Below are 21,734 nucleotides of genomic sequence, written 5' to 3' on the forward strand. Positions count from 1 at the left end.
ATCCTTGATGAATAAAAGTATTTTCTAATTTCTTTCCCCCAAAAATAAAAAATAAATTCTTACTGACCCCAAACTTTTGAATGGTAGTGATTAATGTTACAAAAGCTTTCCATTTCAGATCAATTCTGTTTTTTTGAACTTTCTATTCATCAAAGAATCCTGAAATAAAAATGTAAAAAACTGTTTTCAACATGGATAATATAATCATAAATATTTCTTGAGCATCATATTACAATCATTTCTGTAGGATCATGTGACACTGAAGACTGGAGTAATGATGCTGTAAATTCAGCTTTCATCTCAGGAATAAATTACACTTCACTATATATTCACATAGAGAACCGCTGTTTTAAATTGTAATAATATTTCACAATATTACTGTTTTTTGTATTTTTTACCAAATAATTGCAGCCTTGGTGAGCAGAAGAGACTTCTTTTAAAAACATAAAAAAAAAAATCTTACTGATCTAAAACTGTTGACCGGTAGTGTGTATATGTGTGTATTATATATATATATATATATATATTAGAGCTGTCAAATCGATAAATACCAATTAATAGTATCTAAAATAAAAGTTTGTAAATATATAATGTGTTTGTGTATGTGCTTAACAATTAATAAATTTGCCAGTTCAAAAAAACACACACATACACACACAACAATTTGCAACAAGAAAATATGATTTTTTACAAGTACTACTTTATTAAAATATATTAATGTATAATTTATATATATATACATACATACATACATACATTTTTCACATATGTTTATTAATTTATATAAAATAATTTATCTACATTTTAAATATGTAATCACAAATAAATGTATATTTTACTACTATAATTATTATTTACTAAATAAATATAACTAATAAAAAATATTGCTTTATTCTCAGGCATAATAAATAAACACATAGATGTTTTTTAGCAATTACACCACTAAATTATTAGGTAGAAATGCATCTAAACTTCTAAACCGAAATTCACATTTATTTATTTGTTTTTGTGCATGGACCAAAAAGTTTACTCTTTATGGCTGATGCAAGTGAAACATAAGAGCACATCTAGGATTAAACTTTTAAAAATGCCGGATTTTAAATATTCTGACATGGCCTAAAAGAAGAATTACTTCATATTATTACTTACTCCTACATCTATATTGTTACAGAAGTATATGTCAAATGACCTAAAAATACCTCATAGTGGATTGGCCAATCAGCTCCATCGTTCATGATGAGCTCACTGGCGCCTCCTGCAGGATGACTGAGGAACTGCACACAGTGAACTCGCATATAAGCATTCAGGGATAAAAAATAAACATTTACAGTGATAACCGTTTTACAATTTCAAAAAATAATTTAACGGAGAGTGTCATTTTCTACCGTCTTTCTAAAGTAAGTTAAATTAGTTGATGCTGAATGGAGAAACTGAAAATTCACCTTTAAATATGAACTCAAGAACATCAACATACTGTATTATAAAGACAAAACCGAAACACTCACCTGTAGCTCTGTGTCCATGAAAATATAAGAGGGGTCAAAAAACTGATATGCTGTTTCAGATCTTGATAAACTCATTTTATTTTGTCACTGCTCTAAATGTAAGAGAAGGGCTTTCCAGTACAGTTTATAAATGTTTACACAAACACAGACACACAAAACAGATACATACACATTCATACATACATAAACAAACACACACAAATTAGATTTTGTTCACAAAACATCAGATTTTGTGCCTCAGGAATTGTGGGAGTGCACTGGATATTACAAATTGCTTAAATGTTCTAATCGCAAGCATTTCCTATGGCACATAAACATAAAACCTTTAAAACTAATAATTATCTCTCTAACTAACATCTCTCAATGTCAGTGTTTCACAAGGGAAATGACATCACAGACGGAGCGAGAGCTGAGCTCGGGTCAGAACCTCACTGTGGATTTGTGGGTAATCTGGACGCTGATGCAGAACCTGGACAGAACACACACTGATGACATCAGTCAGACACTTTCTGTGGACGCATGTTTCCGCCACTGAATGAGAAATAAAAAAGGGAATTGTGACTTTTTATCTCAGAATTGGGTAACACTTTATATTAAGTGGCTTTCAGTACCATGTACTTACATTGAAATTAATCATTTGATACAATGGACTTATTGTGTACATACATGTTTTTACATTGAACTTATATTTAAAAAATACCAGCATGTAGTTACAGCCGTAATTAATTTATGTAATTACATCTGTAATTACACAGCTGACCCATGCCTTACCCTTAAACCTACCCATACCACCACACCTGTCCCTAACCTTACCCGTATCCCACCTCAATAGCACCAAAAGTGATTTACAATACAACATGAGCACAATAAGTACATTGTACTTATTTTTAAATGTAAGTACATAGTACTTAAAGACACTTAATATAAAGTGGGACCCAGAATTGCGCAATATAAAGTCAGAATTGTGAGATATGAACTGGAAATTCTGACTTATTTCTCAGAATTGAATGTATATATCTCACAATTCTGACTTAATAACACAATTAGGAGTTATAAAGTCACAATTGTGAGATATAAAGTCAGAATTGCGAGATATAAAAAGTTTTATTGTTTTATTCAGTGGCGTAAACAAGCTTAAATCAATGTTTTAGCATCTAATCGCTTTCAAAATGGAGAAAATCAAGTGCCACCCTACAGCAGAATATCCCAAATATATTCACAAACACACATCACATTATAGAAAGACGAATATGATGTCCTTACAAACCTGCCGACACACATCAACAGCCTGCGTGTAGTTCCTGCACTTCAGACAGTTGAAGGCGAGCCGGAATCCTGCCAATGATCAGAGCAACAGTTGTAAAGGCAGATTATGAAGTTCATGCTCTTATTTCCACAGGAATCATCAAGTCCCACCGACTGCAGGATCCGCTCTGTTGCTGTATTTCCAGGCCAGGTCAAACTGCAGCGCTGCATCTCTGTATCTCTGCTCCTTCTCCATCATCACACCACGATACTCGTACGCTTTACTACACGACTGAAGGGTCACAACACACACACTGTGTTCTTTAAAGTTGAGAAAAACAACTGATCATATTACTAGCTCAAACTTGTTTTTATCTTAGACTTCTTATTTTCTTTAAAGCACATTCTATATATACTGTATAACATTATTTTCAATTATTATAAACTATTTTATCATTATTATTATTTATTATTATATAGTTATAATATAGCTTAATAAAATTAAATAATTAAATAACTAAATTAAATTATTTATCTGTAAAATTATCATCTTAATATTATTCTATAAACTTATACTATATTATATACTTATAATATTTATATACTTATATATTATAAACGTATAATATATTATATACTTATAATATTTATATACATATACATTATAAACGTATAATATATTATACAATTACTAATATTTACTATTTAACACTAATTATTTACTTTTAATTATATTTATTTTCTTTTTTACTATATTTATTTATTTTATATTTATTGTATATATACACACACACACACACACACATACAATAAATATGAAGTAAATAAATAAATATTTATATACATTTATACTGCTATATCTATATATATTCATGTATTACAATGTATATTATCACATTTATTTGATATATTAATATTCCTAATTTAATATTAATTATAGAATAGACTATGCATTTTTTTTATTATTTATTTATTTTTTTGACATGGCATGTTTTTATTTTATTTTATTTTATACAAATAAACCAATGCATTATTTAAACTATGCATTATTTAAAAGTATCTCAAAACACGTTTGTTCACCACGGCCTTGATTTAATTTATGTTGTGTTTCATTTTATTATCTTATTTTTTATTATGCATGAATGTTTGTTTTTCTCTTGTACTTCTCTTCAGTAAACACTGTTTTTAAAAAGGTGCTATATAAATGAAGCTTATATATACTTGTATTTTCAGGTGTAACAAACACAAAAGTGTTTTTAGAAATTGCAGATCTAAAACATTATGAACAAATGTCTGAGTACTCTTCACATTAACATTGTGTGTGTGTGCATGTAAGATTCAAACAAAGATGCTCCGCTGTTTAGCCAGTCTAACTCGAGCAAACACACACCTTATTGTGTCGTATGCAGCTGTCCAGCAGTTTGTCCACGTGATTGTGTTTTCCCAGCTTTATGTACATGTCAGCCAAGAGCAGGCATGCGTTCTCCAAGTGATCAGCGTTTGCGTCGGTCCACTCCATCCGGGTGAGGCGTTTCAGGAAGTTTCTGGCTCTGGGAATCTGTTTGAGCTGAAGCAAACCTTGAGCCATCGCCAGCAAAGATGCCTCCAACATCACCTGCAGATCAGGAGAGCATGTCCTTCACAACACACACTACAACTAAACTAATCAAGTGAAGAGGACTAAGTGAGTGAGTGTGTGTGTGTTATTAAAACATTTAAAAACACATTACAAAAAGATTTTCTTTTTCTTTTTTCATCTTAATTTGAGTTTATTTAGATTATTAAATGTAATTCTTTTTAATTTGTTTTGTCATTTTTTAATCTTATTTTTATTTTATTTTTCACATTTTATAATTTGTTTTAATTAATTTTTATTTGAGTTTCAATTTTAGTAAAATGATATTGAGAAATGTTGCTTTGGCGAATTTGTATTGTGCAGTTAGGTATTTTTAAAGTAACAAAATTCTTTTTTTTTTTCACGGTTTTAGTGATCACACTTTAGATCAGGGTCCAATTCTCATTATAAACTAACTATTAACTATGACTTTTGCCTCAATGAACCCCAAATTACAGCTTATTAATAGTAAGACGGTTAGATTAAAATTAAGGGATGTAGAATGCAATCATGCTTTAATAAGGGCTTTATAAGTACTAATAAACAGCCAATATCCTACTAATATGCATGCTAATAATCAACTAGTTAAAAGTGAGAACTGGAACTAAAGTGATACCGTTCTAGTTTTAGTTAACTATAATAATCCTGTAAGAGGTCAATGATGTATAGGAATATTTCAGGATCATGATACTATAAAAAGAATCAGATTTTAAGATGCCTCACGAGGTTAAAGTAATTACAGTGATAAAAATCTGCAATAATATCCATTAATATAATATGCATAAAGATCATGATTAGTCACTTCCTAAAAAGAAAAACAAACACACATCAATATCAGTGCTTTAGTCTCTAAATGAAAGAGTTGTCTTGTGTGCGATATAAGCCTGATATATAAGTTTAAGAGAACGTACGTTGTTGGCCAGTGTGTGTGTGAGCTCCAGCACGGCCCTCTCCACATGTCTGTCGTCTTTACTGTAGATCCGGCACAGGTTAGACAGCAGCCTGAGTTTGTCCTGCTCAGATTTACAGCGCGGGCGAAACATCGACAGCAGATTTTGAGCTGTGCTCAGTCGCATCTCACTCTCTGACTCGCTGCAGGAGAAACAACAACAGCTAACACACATGAAATCATCTGAAAACACACATGAAATCAGATCTTCTGACCTCAAGTCCTTCGGTCCTTCATCTAAGACATCCCTTTCAGGGTTCAGACAGATCTGGACCATCAGCTCTACGGCTGGCTCTCCCCAGTCCGCGTCTCCTCGGGCCCGGTTCAGGTGTGTCAGGGCCTCGGTCACATGGTAGGTGTGCCTGAGGTCAACCATCACACAAACAGCCCATCACTCTCTTATAAACACCATTGAAGAGACTTAAAGAGACTAAAAAATCTGGAGAATTTGATTATATTTTCGACATAATCTATTTCTAAAAAAAAATCTCAGAATGCAAGTCATATTTTACCTATAAATCAAATGAATTTTTTTTTTTAAATTATAAAGCACACACAAAAAAGTAGCACAATTTTAGGACCATTAAGATGTTTTATATTTAGTTTTCATGAACTTTGACAAATGACTCACAAACAAATAAAATTGTCAAAAAAATTAATAGACTGACAAAAACAAAGATATAAATCATATTAAGTAATTTTACCTATAAATTTAATGGGGGGGGGAATTAATTAATTAATATATATATATATATATATAAATACACACACATGCTTGTATATATTTAAGAAATATTTTCATGTATATACTGTATACAGATTTATATATAATTTATATTATATATAAATATAAATATTTTATATATAAATCATTTTTTTTCTGAAATATACATGCATGTGTGTGTATTTATATATATATATATATATATATAAATAATTATACCCAGTGCACCCACATATATTATGTAAACACAAACTTTTATTTTGGATGCGATTAATCGTTTGACAGCCCATATATATAATATATATATATATATATACACACACACACACACACACACACACACACAGTATGTATAGAGAACAAAGAAAAAAATTAATGAAATTGAAAATTAAGCAAAAATATATATTTTTGGATTATTCAAATTATTTTTGTGCAATATTATCCGTAATTAAAAAATGCTCAAAATGGTAATAATCCTAAAAAATATTTTCTTCAAGAGAAACAACCTTCTCTTTTTAATAGATTAGTGTTCACTGACCAGAAGTAAAAGCCCTTGCAGTAATGAAACCCCGGCTCTCGGACCGACAGCGGACTGAACTTCTCACACGCCTCAAAAACAGACGGGCCGTCGTCTAGCTTCCCCATCCTGCGCAGGACGTGCAGAAACTTGGCCATGGCATGAAAGTTGTCTACCGTACATGGAAACAGACATGAAATACTGTATATGAATGAAATAATTATGTTTGAGATATGTCAGAAACACACCTGGGTTCCGCTCCATTATACAAGCATACATCTCGACTGCTTCCTCTTTTTGGTTCTTCCAAAATAATGCATCAGCCAACAGCTGAGGATAAACCAAACACAGACTTACAGTCAAGCCAAAAATATTTCAGACACACTAGACTAGCAGGTTAAGGACACTATAGTTCATTTATTTAAGCAAGCAGAACAAAAAAAAAGCAAATTGTGACTCATATTATACCCAAAAATTATTCATACAGTAAAACTTGTGTAAAAATGATTCGGAAACTTTGACCTGACCATGTTTCGCTGAAGTGTTTTCTCTGATATTTTTACACACACACTGAACAACATTCGCATTGCTTGGTCACTGGTTGAGCTAAACTGCTATTATCTAATTGTGTAGTTCAATTTAACAGATATTCATGTGTGAGAGTCTAACAAAAGGTCAATCATCCACTGAGTTCTGCTCATATTTATCACCATTTTCTAAACTATACTGTGATGATGTGAGAAACGTTGAATAAAATAAATACGTTTGACTGTACATGGATAAATCGATACCATTGAGGCAGCGGTGTGTGTGTGGTTGAGCTGCAGTATCTTCACACACAGTTCCTCGCTATAGTCCAGTTTCTGATGATCATAGTGTAACTGAGCGAGATGAAAGATGATCTGCAGGAGGACAAAATGTGACATAGTAAAACATTCCCTCCGAATCTCACCTCTACATTCACGGACTGACCTCTTCATCGTCCGGGCTGTGATTTAAAGCGTCCGTATAGTGTAGTTTGGCCATTTCCAGGTCGTGTTTGAGGTGAAACTCACGAGCCCAGTCACAACAGATGGACGATAACAACTTCCTCTCTTCCTGTAATTCTGCTGGATGCTCATTTGTAACACGGCAAACTACTTTTTTCTGGATATCATGTGCCTGACAGAAGAGCAAAAAGACACTTATATTTGTTTGCGCACAAAACACTTGCCTCAACAATGCTAATGTTGCAATGTCAGAAGTAACAGGTTTGCTTTAAGTACATCAGAAACTGAACAGGGCATCAGTTTGTCAGGAAGGGGCGACATCGTAGACAGCATCACTGATTATAGTGTGTTCTATTAGATTTTGTCGCGTATCAAAACCGTTTTAAAGGGCTTGTTCACTTTGAAATTAATTTTTGATATGTTTTATCTTCCCTCAAGGGCATCCGAGATGTAGGTGTCTTTGTTTCCACAGTATTTTCAATTTTGACATTTTTTCAGTCAAACGTTGTTGTCTATCAGTCATACACTGGAGGCTAAGGGGGTCCACCAAAGAGCAGCACAGAAAAGTCCAAATTAAACATGATTTAATGACTCGTAAATGTAAGTACACACTGATGGCCTAAGACACGAAACGAGCGGTTTGTGTGAGAAAACCAACAGTGTTTATATCGTTTTTACCTCTTGTAATCATAGCCATGACAAAATGATCTGACGGCACGGGCGCTTCGGTCTGGAAGTGATCGCTTGCGCGCCGACGTCACTCTTTGTTTATTCAGAGATTTGGGAAGTTTTACCTTTCACTAAACATATTTATATATACGGGAAACCGCAATGGAAGACGATTTCGGTATATCTAAATATGTTTAGTAAAAGGTACAACTTCCGAAATCTCCGTGTAAATATTGAGTGACGTCACACGCAAGCGATCACTTCCGGCGTAACATTGAACTGATTCAGTTCGGTTCAGTTGGACATTGAACAACTGATTCAGATCACTGTGATTACACGAGGTAAAAACGATATAAACACTGTTGGTTTTCTCACACAAACCGCTCGTTTCGTGTCTTAGGCCATCAATGTGTACTTACATTTACGAGTCATTAAATCATGTTTAATTTGGACTTCTCTGTGCTGCTCTTTGGTGGACCCCCTTAGCCTCCAGTGTATGACTGATAGACAACAACGGTTTGACTGAAAATACTGTGGAAACAAAGACACCTACATCTCGGATGGCCTTGAGGTAAGATAAAACGTATCAAAAATTAATTTCAAAGTCAACTATCCCTTTAAAAGGGAAAAGAATCGCGCCAACAGAAAACACTTCCCTGAAAACGTTAGTCCGTTACTGCCGTTATTTCTATGGCTGTGTCTAAAATCGCCTTTTATACCCTTAAATAAGGCACTAGGAAATAAGGTCTGAAACCATAGTGGACATTATCGAGTGCACTCATTCAATCCCATAATGCACCACAACAACAAGTGCACAACCGATGTGCGCTCAATGGCTAGAGAATACCCATAATGCACTGTGAGAGTCGCGTACCACATGAATTCCCACGTCTGACCAGAAGATGGCGCACACACCTGAATCATCCATCCATCCATTTTCCAAAACAGGAACAAATTCCGTTTAATTGATTATTGAATTGCTTAATTATGGTTTATACATAAGTTTTCATGACAGAGTTCAAGATAAATCTTACTACTGGAGTTTCAAATAATTATTAAAGAACAAGAACGAACGATTTCATTCACTCCCTTAAATGAACTATGTTAGTGTGAATGAGGGTATAGGATTTCAAACAGCCCATGATTTAGCTGAGTCGCCTATAATGCCCGCCTTGCACGTTTTGTTTTTTTGCCGCCACTGACCAATCAACAACAGACTGCACCAGCTGACCAATCAGAACAGACTGGGCTTTTCAGGAACTTTAAACAGAGTGTTTCAGTCACAGGGTTGTAGCAGCAATGTATAGTATAAGAAAAAAATTTTTTTAACTCTAAATAATGTAAATGTATTCTAGCAGACCCCCAAACTTGTAAAAAAAAAAACATGTGGCCACCAACCGTTGGATATATAAGTTTTAAAATACTCACAAACCTTTTGCACGACGTCCAGAGCGGACTCGTTCTTGGCCCGTAGGACTTTTACTAACAGTCGTAACACTTTTACATCATTCATCATTGTAGTCAATGCAGTAGCTGCAGAAGCAGAGAGAGAAATCAATCTGAGAACATTAATACCGGTTTCTCGTGGGCATTCGTTGATGTTTATTTAAGTTGTAGTTACTAGGTTGATGTTCCAAGGCCTTCTCCAGGACCTGCTGAGCTTCCTCCAATCGTTTGAGTTTAAGAAGCAGGTCGGACAGCTCAACACTCAAACAACAGTCCAGCGCATCGGTCTTCAGAGCCGTCTCATAGTAGCTCACCGCCTGAAACATGAGAAACAAGCCCTTCTTTTAACTTTTATCAAAGTAAATGTCCTCTGTAAACCTGTAGAAGTCACTTGCCTTGAGATATTCATGAGCCTTCACTAAAGCCTGGCCTATTTTCTTGGCTAATGTGTGTTCAGGAGCCATCTTCTCTACTGCTTGGTAGATCTTGACCGCTTCCTCTGGCTTTAAAAACAAGATATTTTTTAAAGTTCATAAAGATTTTGTGAGATGTTTGGTACTGAAAAACCAAATAAAAAAAAAATAAAAAAAAACAGAACATGAAATATATACCTGGTGTATGTTCATGAAGGCATCAGCCAGCAAGATGCTAGTGTGAGGTCCAGGAAGCTGCTCACTTATTTCTCTGAAACATTTTTATCTTAAGATGGCAACTAAACTTCAACATGATTTAGCAAAAACATACTTTGTTAAAGATACTAAAGAAGTTTTCTTACAGCTTTAGAGTGAATCTCTTATGTCACCCATATTTCAAAAGAAATAATACAAATATTTTACATTGTGACAATATTTTCATGACAATTATGTTTATTTTACCCCAACTTTTTTGTCAATTATCCTCAATAGTGATTCTCATCTCTCTCTCTCTAAATATATACTGTATATATAAATATATATAGGGCTTGACATTAACATTTTTGCTCACCAGCCACTGTGGCTAGTGTTTTCCAAAGTTACTACCCACACAGCATTTCCACATCAATAACATGGGAAAAACTGCCATATAGATATATTTTATATTATTTTTCATGTTTATTTTTTATATTATTTTTCATATTTCGTGTCATTTTGTGTAATTTAGCAGCAGGTTTATTAGGCTACTGTCACTTTAAGACCTGCCACATGGATCCATTATACTGTCACACATGCGTTTTCTTTCTCAACTGTTTACGTTCACTTTAAACATGACTGTTTATGTGAATACTCGCCAAGACCGGCATTTTGACATTATACAAGAGCAATAAGCAGCGTTACTGCTAAACGAGAGTTAATGTCAAGCCCTTAATTTTACTTTATTCTATTTTAAAATGTACAATTTTGAGAAATATGACGTGGACATGACCTGTCACACATAAACAATGTAAGTTGAGTCCTCACCTGTAACATGCAATGTAAAGCTTGTGGTTTCTTCTCCTCTCCAGGTAAATGTGAGCCATCTTCTCGCGGGCTTGGATGTAGGTTGATTCATTCGGCAGAATGTTTTGCAGGATGGCCACAGCGGCGTCCACATCATCTCTCCCCAAAGCCAGATCCACATTAGCAAGCATGACACGCGTCTCCTCTGGTGTCCCTTTGAAGAGCAGAATGGCGTCTTGCAGAACTTTAGTGGCCTCGTGCTGAGGAAAGAGAACGTTTCACAGCACTCTTAAGACACATGAGAGGTCAGAAGGGGCTGGTTGGATCAAATGTTTGTTGAATTTTTGGGTATACCTTCGGTCAGTGTTGGGGAAAGTTACTTAAAGTAATACATTTAGTCCCTTTAAAAAGTACCAAGCAGCTGTGCTGCCATTCTGGATAATGGAAGTATAGGATTCACGAGAAATAAGTTTAACACTTACTTTACCAATTTAAAAAAAAAAATATATATATATATATAAAGTCATTGCTGCTTATGGTTTAACGGCAAGCAAGTACAATGGTCAATAAAGTGTGATTAAATGCATAAAAAATTGTTTTAAGTCAAGTCAAGTCACTTTTATTTATATAGCGCTTTTCACAATACAGATTGTATCAAAGCAGCTTCACGGTGATAACATGAAAGTAGTACAACACAGATCAATAATATTGTTAAATATTAAATAACCCCAACTACTATTTTATTTAACATTTAGTTATTGGAGGTTTGCATAGTACTGATTCTGTATTTCACTCATTTTATTAATTTATATTGAATCTTTTTTTGTGCAAGTGAGATGAGTAAATGCTCACATTTAGTCTAGAACTACAGTAAACATCATGTTCACACACAACGCCTCTGCACTTCGATTTGTCTCAATATAAGAGCGAGAGAGCCGTCAGTCAATAAATGGGAAACAATGTAATCTGTGTTACTTATTTGGAAAAGTAACTTTTAAACGTAATAGTTACTTGAGAAGGTAATCTGATTACGTAGCTCAAGTGACCCCCAACACTGCCTTTGGTGAACGTGCAGACTGGACCTGTTGTCCGTTGAGTCTCAGGGCCTCTGTGAGCTCCAGGTACACACACACTCGCTCACTGCTGGTGACTGAGGGCCTGCGGACCCCTGCCATGTTCATTGTGATGTTCAAGCACTGAATAGCGTTCTTCAGGTCTCCAGACCTCAGCAGAGCGCGGGATTTGAGCAGATTGAACTGGAACCGATCTTGAACCTGTAAAAGACAAATCAGACATGAGCTCAAGACATAAACACACTAATACCAGAGATCCAGTTACACTACCGTTCATAAGTTCATAAAGAAATTCATACTTTTATCTAAGACATTTCGCTAGGCGGCCATCTTTAAAAAGCCTCCCGGGCATATAAGTGCAGCTCCTATCTCTTTGAATTGGTAAAACATCAAATTCTCGCCAAGCTTAAGATTGAATTTCATATTTGAAATCATCCGTTTTGTTTCTAAATGCTCAAATCATGACAGAAAAAGACATTTTTCAGGCTGGGACAAGCTAATGCGCAGTGGAAGTGTGCGTATGACTGTTGAACCAGAGCTTATAACGGCAGCTGCACTGACTTAGCCAATCGGTGATTAGCTCTTATTTAGAAGGCGGAACTTATGCCGCCACATAGGGCATTGCACTTTTCCCCATTCAAGACAATAGTAGACAAGCATCTTGAGTTATTATATAGTCTTTGCTTTTACGCAGCAAGGACACATTATATTGAAGTCAAAAGTGACAGAAAAAAAACCTGGTAATGCTTACTTTTACAGTCCTGTTACCATACTATGTATTTATTATAGCAATTACAATTACTGGGTAACCCTGAACCTACCCCTAACCCATGTACTTATCTTATATTAGCACACGTAAGTGCTGTACTGTAAAAGGAAGCGTTACCAAAAAACCTTCCTTTTGTAATCTAATAGTCAGAGAGATAGTAATAATATCCATGAAAAACTAGTGGACTTCAAGTGGAAAAAAATGTACGTGACTGAACAAACGTTTGACCTGGAAGTTGACGCTGACTCCAGCCTCCAGGCCGCTCAGACACGAGCTGTGGTCTCCAACGCTCAGGTGCAGTCGGGCCTGCAGAAGGTGGACCTCCGGCATGGTCGGCTCCTTCTCCATGCACAGGTTCAGAAGCTGCTGGGCTGTCCTGTGATCGCCTGCAGAGGCATTCTGGGAATGTTATCACTGCAGCGTTTACCATAACCCCAGGTGACACATTTAAAGGAGTAGCTCACTTTTAAAAAAACTTGATGTTCCAAGATGTCCATGTCTGTCTTTCTTCAGTCGAAAAGAAATTAAGGTTTTTTCGATGAAAACGTTCCAGGATTTTTCTCCATATAATGGACTTCAATGGGAACCAAACGGTTCAAGGTCCAAATGAGAGTTTCAAACTGTTCAAAGAGCTTTAAACGATTCCAGACGATGAATAAGGGTCTTATTAAGCGAAATAATCACTCACCTAATAAATAAATATTTTTTTTTAAAGTTTTATAAGCTCAAATGCTCGCCTTGCTCTGTTCTGTGATGAGCGTTTGTGACTCTCCTGTTCGAACTCGTTCATCAAAATGAACGAATCTTTTTTCGAGTCATGACTCGAAGGGTCCTTGATAAGACCCTTATTCATCGTCTGGTGTCGTTTAAAGCTGCACTGAAACGGTCTTTTGGACCTTGAACCGTTTGGTTCCCATTGGAGTCCATTATATGGAGAAAAATCCTGTAATGTTTTCATCAAAAACCTTCATTTCTTTTCGACTGAACAAAGAAAGACATGGACATCTTGGATGACATAGGGGTGAGTAAATTATCAGCAAACGTTTTTTTTTTTAAAGTGAACTACTCCTTTAAATGTTCCTATATCTCGACACACTTGCCTAGAAGGAACTTGATGTAGGCCATATAGTAACAGCTCGCTGACATGCCAGGAATGGCTTTGACGATCGTTTCTAAGATCATATTTGCATGTTTGAGCCAAAATGGTGGAGTTTGTCCAGGAATTAGGAGAAAATCCTGTGAAATCACACCAAAAAATAATTAATTGACTAATTCCAGAAGTAAAAATCCTCTTTTCTTACAACTTACGTTTGCATTCATGCATCTGTCAGATCTAAAGGGACTTACACTGCATTACATTTTTATCAGTTCTTGCATTCCCTAGTAATCCTTGATTTTGCTAATGAGGATAAACACCTGCTTGGACTCCAGGTGCATGCGCACTATTCGCAGGAGGAAATTGAGGTCGAGCATCTGCAGGTATTCGACACCATAACTTAAGCCCCGGAGAGCAGAGAAATGAAGCTGTGCGGAGTCTTTCAGAAACTGGATCACAGTCTCCTCGTCTGCTTTCTGCTTCCTGGACAAAATGGCCTTCAGCAGAGCAACTTCCTGTTTAATCAAACATATGTACATCACAGTTACACTACACTACTAAAGGCATAATGCGGGCTAATTATTACCCATCTAAACATTTCCTGAATACGGTCTAATGCCACTACTAAACGTGTGTAATAAGAAGAGCTTTCAGCTTTTTACCGCTACGTTTCCAAGAGGCTCCTGCACTTCGCAGAAGAACGTGAGCTGTTGGGCGGCTTCTTCAAGCTGATCACACGTCAGCTGGCATCTGATCGTGCCTATGAAGATAAAAAATATGCTAATGCATAGATGTAGTCCATACTATAGCAACATTTGGAATTGAACAGATTTTAAATGAAGCCTGTCTTAGGACTATTAAGATTTTTGTTGCAACGTGACAATTTTAAATGACAATTAAAAACATATTCCCTCAAATCCACATTACAAAACGTTCCTTCTTATTACTGTAACACCACAATGAAAATAATCTGTCAACACAATAATGTCCCATTAGTTAAGGCTTCAACTGCAGTTGTTACATTTTGTCAACAGTGACGGTTGTGCATCCTTATGGACATTTTTGTCCTTTTCAGTTTTGTTTTTTTGATCACTTTGCCAGTGTTAAAGCTAATTGCAAAAAAACTTGGCACAGGTGTGTAGTTTTATTGGAATTTTACTATTTCACCGTCATTTTCTTTAAAAAAAAATTTGGCATTAGGTACAAAAAATACTCCCTCTCAGCACCTTTTGGACAAAAATGTCCCCATTGAAACCCATTAAAACTGCCATTTTTAATCCCCGGTTCAGTTAACTATACAATTATGCAATCTTTGTTAAGAGGCTTTCATTCTGATGGCAAGGCTTCAAAATTTTATTTTTAAAAAAAAAATTTTATCAGATGGTGCCATTTTTTTTGAAGTTTGGCCTATAAAACAAATATCGCTTTATTCCTGTTTTCTGGTTCGGCATATTATAGAGCCAACTGGATAAATTATGCAACAATATTTGTGTGGGTGTGTTGGTATGGATGTCAGAGTGTGCTTAGTATGTGTGTTATAAAAAAATATATGTGTGTGTGTGCGCATGTGTGTGTTTGTAATACTGAGAGAGAAAAACTGCAAATTCAAATCCAATCACTGTGAGCTCCAGTGGGGTTTTGCTGGCACCCGATGGGGAAAATATGTTACTACACCCAAACAAACTGTTATTTTTTGAGATATCATCTTCAAATTTGGAACACAACCTATTTAGATTCATGGCTTTGATTTTATTGCAGTTTTGAGTTCAACCTGATATATAAAATATATATTTTATATAAAATATTTTTATAAATAATTTTCATAAACTTATACCTATTTAACTTTTTTTTGGATTTACTTATTATTATTTTTTTTTTACTTCAGCAATAATCTGCAAAGGGTCTTCTTTAAAATGATACCAAACTTAAGTCTGTGCTCCAAAGAGTCACATTTTTATGACTGCATGTGACGATACTGTACCTACTAACGCTGATGTGCATTTGGGGTCTGTTTTCAGTGCTGCAGAGTAGCATTCATGTGCATCTTTATTCTTGTCTTGGAGACTGAGCAGATCGCCGAGCTCGCAGAGGACATCAGATGCTGGTGCACGTGACGAAAGCCGACGCACAAACACAGTCAACATCTGAAGGATCTCGGTGTTGTGTCCACACTGCGGTGGGGGAGAAAGATTATGGAGCTTTTCAGAGACTCTTCAGCAATAACCAGGACGGATATTATTATTATTATATATATATATATATATTTTTTTTTTTTTTTGGTAAATCTGTTATACTTTACAGCTACTCTCATACGCTTCCATTCCCTCACTTAGACACATTTACACACACTCATTATCAGAATTGACTTTTGTTGGCTGTAAGCAGAGGTGTAAGTAAAAGTTAAAGTAAAAGAAAGTAAAATCCCATCCATGAACTCAAGACAGCTGATTTCACTAATTAGTTCTATCTCCTGGCTGGAAAACGGTGCTAATTAGCAAATCCAGATGATTGGAACAAAATACTGAGAAGGACATTTACTTTCTGAACCTGGGCTTTACACCTCTGGCTTAAAGTGTGTTTGTTTGTCCTGTTTATTTTGTATATTAGCACATTTATATGAACAGAAGAGCTCTGAAACGACCCAAGGGCAATAAGCATCATGGAAACAGACACTTAGGGATGCACAAAACCCTGTGAGGACGGTGTGTAATAAACAAGCCTGGTCTATTAACACATTAGCGCTGACATATGTTTAGGGATTATATTGAGAGTGATTCGCACCAGTCGGCTGATGGGTGCTGTGATCTCCAGATGCAGGCTGGGATTACTGGGCTCAGAGATCTCAACTGCGTTCATTAAAGCTTGAAGACGCTCTTTCACCTGAAATACACAGTGGAATAACATTTGTGGGTCATCGACAAATAAGAATGTCTGAGATAAAAAGGAACAGGAGGCTTAAATTTAAACGTAGGACACATTTACACAACAGCGGTGCAATAAAAACGGAAGTGTTTCTCTTTGCGCATAGACGACAACATTGTCAAAACGATCCCTGCTGTTCACACATATCCGCAAAAACGCTCTATTCTGCTGCCAGCCCAGAAGATGGCGATCTCACTTATTAAGAACACGTTACACGCATGTGCATGACGTCACAGTTGTTACAAATTTACATTTTTTTAAATTTCTTCATGTGTTAAAATATCTTGAATGTAACTCGACACCCTTGCCTCATTTAGTATGCACGGTAAGCCCCGCCTCCACTCACTCCCTCACTCAGAGATCCACTGGTTGACGATCACACGTTGATCTGATTGGTTACAAGGTGGTTTGTGACGTCAGAAACACTTCAAAGCGTGTTTTTGAGACTGTCTTTGGTTCACTGCAGTTTTAAGGAGGAAATACTCAGCAATGCTGTCCACTTATCAACGCACATATATAGTGTGTGTGTTAAAGCGGATTAAAAACACCACTTGATTTTCACCACAGGGGGATTTTAAAATAAGTGCTTTCATAAGTATAGAGTGGTGTAAACAGTTTTTAAATAGTCCATTAACACTTATACTGTAAATAAAAAGAAACAGAATTACCATCTCCAGATTTCCATCCTTAGCCGCAGCAATAACGGCCATCATTTGAAGAGCTTTCAGATCATGCCCGTCTCTCTCCAGAACTCTACACATTTCAAGCAAAGTCACTGAATAACGTCTAAAACTGCCTTTTCAAATAAAAGCTCAGAAGAACAGTGAACAACACACACCTCCGGGCGACGTCCTCTGCTTGATCCCAGTCACGCAGAGACATGAACAGCTTCATCTTCACCACGAGTGCCGGGCTGAAGTCTGGATGAGAGACTATGATCTGATTGGCAATGTCCAGAGCGCACTGCTCATTCTGCTTCGCCATGAAGAACTCAATCTGCACGTCAAAGAAACAGTTTAGTCCCTGTAAGATTCAAAATACATTATCCGTTGGTACGGAGGCGTATTGCATTCACTTGAAGAAAAAAAATCTACTCTGTTTTTCTGAATTAACGAGTTAATTTTTCATGAGAAAAAAAAAATGCTCTGTTTTTCTGAATTAATGAGTTAATTTTTCATGAGAAAAAAAGTTTTTGCTCTGTTTTTCTGAATTAACGAGATGGAATTTTTTTTTTTGCTATGTTTTTCTGAATTAATGAGTTAATTTTTCATAAGAAAAAAAATATTTTGCTCTGTTTTTCTGAGTTAATTTTTCATGGAATTTTTTTTTTTTTGAAAAAAAAATTTTCTCACGAAAAATTAACTAATTAATTCAGAAAAACAGAGCAAAAAAAATTTTCTCATGAAAAATTAACTCATTAATTCAGAAAAACAGAGCAAAAAAATTTTTTCTCATGAACAATTAACTCGTTAATTCAGAAAAACAGAGCAAAAAAAATTGTTTTCTCATGAAAAATTAACTCGTTAATTCAGAAAAACAGAGCAAAAAAAATTGTTTTCTCATGAAAAATTAACTCATTAATTCAGAAGAACAGAGCAAATTTTTTTCTCATGAAAAATGAACTTGTTAATTCAGAAAAAAAGAGTAGATTTTTTTTCTTCAAGTGAATGCAATACGCCTCCGTACGTTTGCGTATAAAGACAGGTTTTACTTTTCCCATGAGTCCAAATACATTTCCCGAGTCCTGAACACCGCTGTCAAAGTAACGTATGGCCTGATGTCTGTTCTCTTCCGTGTCAGAGGTCAACACTATCCAGCCTTTGAGAATAAGGCCCTGGTAATAAAGAAAAACAAGTCGTGGCCTTGTGTTTAGTGCATACCAGCAAGTTCAAATGCAATATTTCCAAATACACTCTCAAAATCCCCATTAAAACTAGGGATGCACCGTTATGAAAATTTTGGCCGATAACCGATAATTCTTTATATTTGAAAGCCGATAACCGATATATCGGCCGATAAACTTAAATCCAAATTTTTATCTAAGTTTGAGAGCCTGATTATAAAAACAAAAGTCTCACAATTAAATCCACGTCCCAAGCGCACAATTATAATGATGTTCTCATTATAGTGTTGTATAGCCGATATGACAGATTTGTGCTGCACATGTTGTACCGAACCGTATTTTCATTTTTTGAAGAGATTTCAATCATATTTCAAGACATAAAACATAAACATTGCTCAACAAGTGTCTCAGCTGAAGGGAATAATACATTATTTATCGGCTTTAATATATCGGCCACATTTTCTTACCAGGCCGATAACGATATAACATTAAAAATGAACATATATTGACCGATACCGATATCCTGCCCGATATATTGTGCATCCCTAATTAAAACAATCAATAACGTTTAACAAAAACACAAGCTGAACCAATTACACCAAAAAGGCATTTTACTCCCTAAAAAGTCTAAACTAGACATAAAGCAGAGTGTGCAACAGCAAAGTTTTGATCATGTTGACATTTAGAGGCCATTGCGTATAAATATGGTACTGTCGGCTGTTTAGGGTCTTTAACACGGTATCGGCCGATATATGTTCATTTTTTATGCCATTGTTATCGGTTGTAAAAATTTAGCCAATATATTACGTGGAATATGAATATTATGTTGAAGTGGAATCACTTCAAAAAATAAAAATGCAGTTCAGTGCAACATGTGCTGCGCAAGTCTGTCATATCGGACGGCTATAATTATTATAATGAGTTTAGAGCATTATAATTGTGTGTTTGGGACATGGCTTTTAATGCTGAGACTTTTGCTTTTATAATCAGGGTCTCAAATGATATAAAAATTTGGATTTATCTGCCAATATATTCGCTATCGGCTTTCAAATATAAAGAATTATCAGTTATCATATCAGCCAAAATGTTCATTTCAGTGCATTTCTAATTTCATTTGGCCTCTCATTTACACAAAAACCCTGTTTTTATCACAGAAAACAGTTATTTCTAAAAACTCAGGCCAAAGTGGAGATTTCTGATAACGCCGGTTATGTGTGGCCATGTCGACTGGGAGAAACAGGGATTTAGGTTCTCAAACCTCACATTATGCACAAGAACATGCCATAGGCCCCGTTTGGCAGAGTTACGAAGGCGCTCAACGGCGTATTTATGTCGGTTGATGTACACGACAACTTTTTTGAAAACTTTGTTATTATTGAAAGCGGAGGGGGGGAAATATTTGTTTCTCTTAATACCTGGCTATGTGTAAATGTGGCATCAGTGTCAACTCCTCACGTGCAAACATTCATTGATCGGTCAGAAAGCCGTACAAACCTCTGGTGACGCATCATTGAGTTTCAGCATCCTTTTGACACATGCTTTTGCTTTGTGGTTCAGCTCCAGGATCCAGTAAAGCAGCGCTGCGTAATACAACGCTCTGTCACCGGCTGTGGATCCAGACAGCTTCAGGTCAGAGTTCAGCTCATTCACAGCATCTCGATCTCATGTGGACACAGAAAGACACATATTATCCCTGAATCAATGTTTCATTCATTTCAGTGTTGTACCGAGCGGCTGGGTCAGGGTTACCAATGGTTTCGCAACGTTTGTGTGCGCACATGAGAGCTATTGTTGAGCACAGAGACAGATGTGGATGATCTTTCAGCTGGACGAACTCGCGCAAAGCCTCTTGAATGTGACCTGCAATGTATGAGCCTTTTTCATTATCATCAACAACACTATCAGTTTGCCATATATCATTATACCTTCATAAACATCAACAACTAGCATAAATATATAAAAAATGGAAACACTTAAAAATAAAAGTTCTTTATAGACATTATTCAGAGCAGCGCCATTATGACAGGTACTTATGACAACAGCCTCTTTCATTCCGTTAAAAATCAAAATGGCGCTGTTGTGAATAAGGTCTACTGGCATCGGCGGTTCCATGAAGAACCTTTAAATATCCATTAAACCCTTTCATTCCTAAAAAGGGGAGGTTCTTTAACGATATTTTAACGTTTTTTGTTTGTTTGTTTGTTTGTTTGTTTTTTGAGGAACCGAAAACGTTCTTCTAGTAAAAAATTTCCAATTATGGAACATTTTATAATATTAAGTTAAATAAATAAAGTCACACTTTAGCCTAACGTTAACTTACCTTCCATCAGAGTTGCGAAAGCTTTGAAGAAACGAAGCACTGGATCATTACTATACAACTTTAAATACTTCACAGCTGTATTTATGGCATGTCTGAAGAATTTCTCCCTCATATAATATATAATTAACGGCTGTTGAAGCAAACAAACATCCGTCATTATTGACGTTACAGTTTACTAAAAGGTTTCCATTATGATAAAAAAAAAAACTTACCAAACACGTTTTATCGTTTTCTGACATATTTTCCCCGGATAATGTTAATCAAACAAATTCGAGTTATAATAACGTGAGCGGCATCAAACAGCACCTGTGATTTAAAATAACGGGAATCTGCCGTTGCTAGACACCTGCACAGGAATAATAATCAAACACAGATACCACCCCCTGTGTTATTGATTTCCAGCGATCTTCTAAGATTTATTACTCACGTCTGTTTAAACAACACTACGGTAACGAATTTACAAATTCGTTTTGTTTTATTCCACTTTATTTATATCATTATCCGTTTTCGTCTCGTTAATGTTTGCGTTAAATAGAAAGAGTTTAAAAAAAAGAAAATAAAAAAAAAGAAAAGCGAACGGACGAATCCTACTATGGCGAAGGTCTGACGTTACGACTCGCGCATACAGAAGTCTACG

The 21,734-nt window shown here is 35.6% G+C and overlaps 1 protein-coding gene across 1 annotated transcript; it reads right to left on the minus strand.

The window, feature by feature from the left end:
• Positions 1–1,558: 1,558 nt before the first annotated feature.
• ttc21a (tetratricopeptide repeat domain 21A) lies at positions 1,559–21,446 on the minus strand. The gene is made up of 29 exons (XM_039656147.2): positions 21,310–21,446; positions 21,098–21,227; positions 20,527–20,637; positions 20,272–20,438; positions 18,646–18,768; positions 17,773–17,930; positions 17,603–17,687; positions 16,794–16,892; positions 15,994–16,183; positions 14,675–14,772; positions 14,333–14,527; positions 14,017–14,152; positions 13,145–13,302; positions 12,157–12,348; positions 11,096–11,334; positions 10,271–10,343; positions 10,055–10,162; positions 9,835–9,976; positions 9,646–9,746; positions 7,528–7,716; positions 7,347–7,457; positions 6,804–6,885; positions 6,577–6,727; positions 5,530–5,676; positions 5,277–5,457; positions 4,141–4,365; positions 2,922–3,042; positions 2,773–2,840; positions 1,559–1,974 (listed from the first exon to the last, which is right to left on the minus strand). The coding sequence occupies exons 1-29, from the start codon at positions 21,334–21,336 to the stop codon at positions 1,897–1,899; spliced, it is 3,885 nt and encodes a 1,294-aa protein (XP_039512081.2). The 5' UTR covers positions 21,337–21,446; the 3' UTR covers positions 1,559–1,896.
• Between the last annotated feature and the right edge of the window lie 288 nt (positions 21,447–21,734).

Source organism: Pimephales promelas, chromosome 22, assembly GCF_988280905.1.
Source record: "Pimephales promelas chromosome 22, fPimPro1.hap1.1, whole genome shotgun sequence".
NCBI classification, from domain to species: Eukaryota; Metazoa; Chordata; class Actinopteri; order Cypriniformes; family Leuciscidae; genus Pimephales; species Pimephales promelas.

Coding starts and splice junctions, on each gene's coding strand:
- ttc21a (XM_039656147.2), bottom strand. CDS start 21,336: ATGTCAGAAAACGATAAAACGTGTTTG. Junction 20,638..21,097: donor TTTCGCAACTCTGATGGAAG/GTAAGTTAACGT, acceptor CATACATTGCAG/GTCACATTCAAGAGGCTTTG. Junction 9,977..10,054: donor AGGCTCATGAATATCTCAAG/GCAAGTGACTTC, acceptor CTCATGTTTCAG/GCGGTGAGCTACTATGAGAC.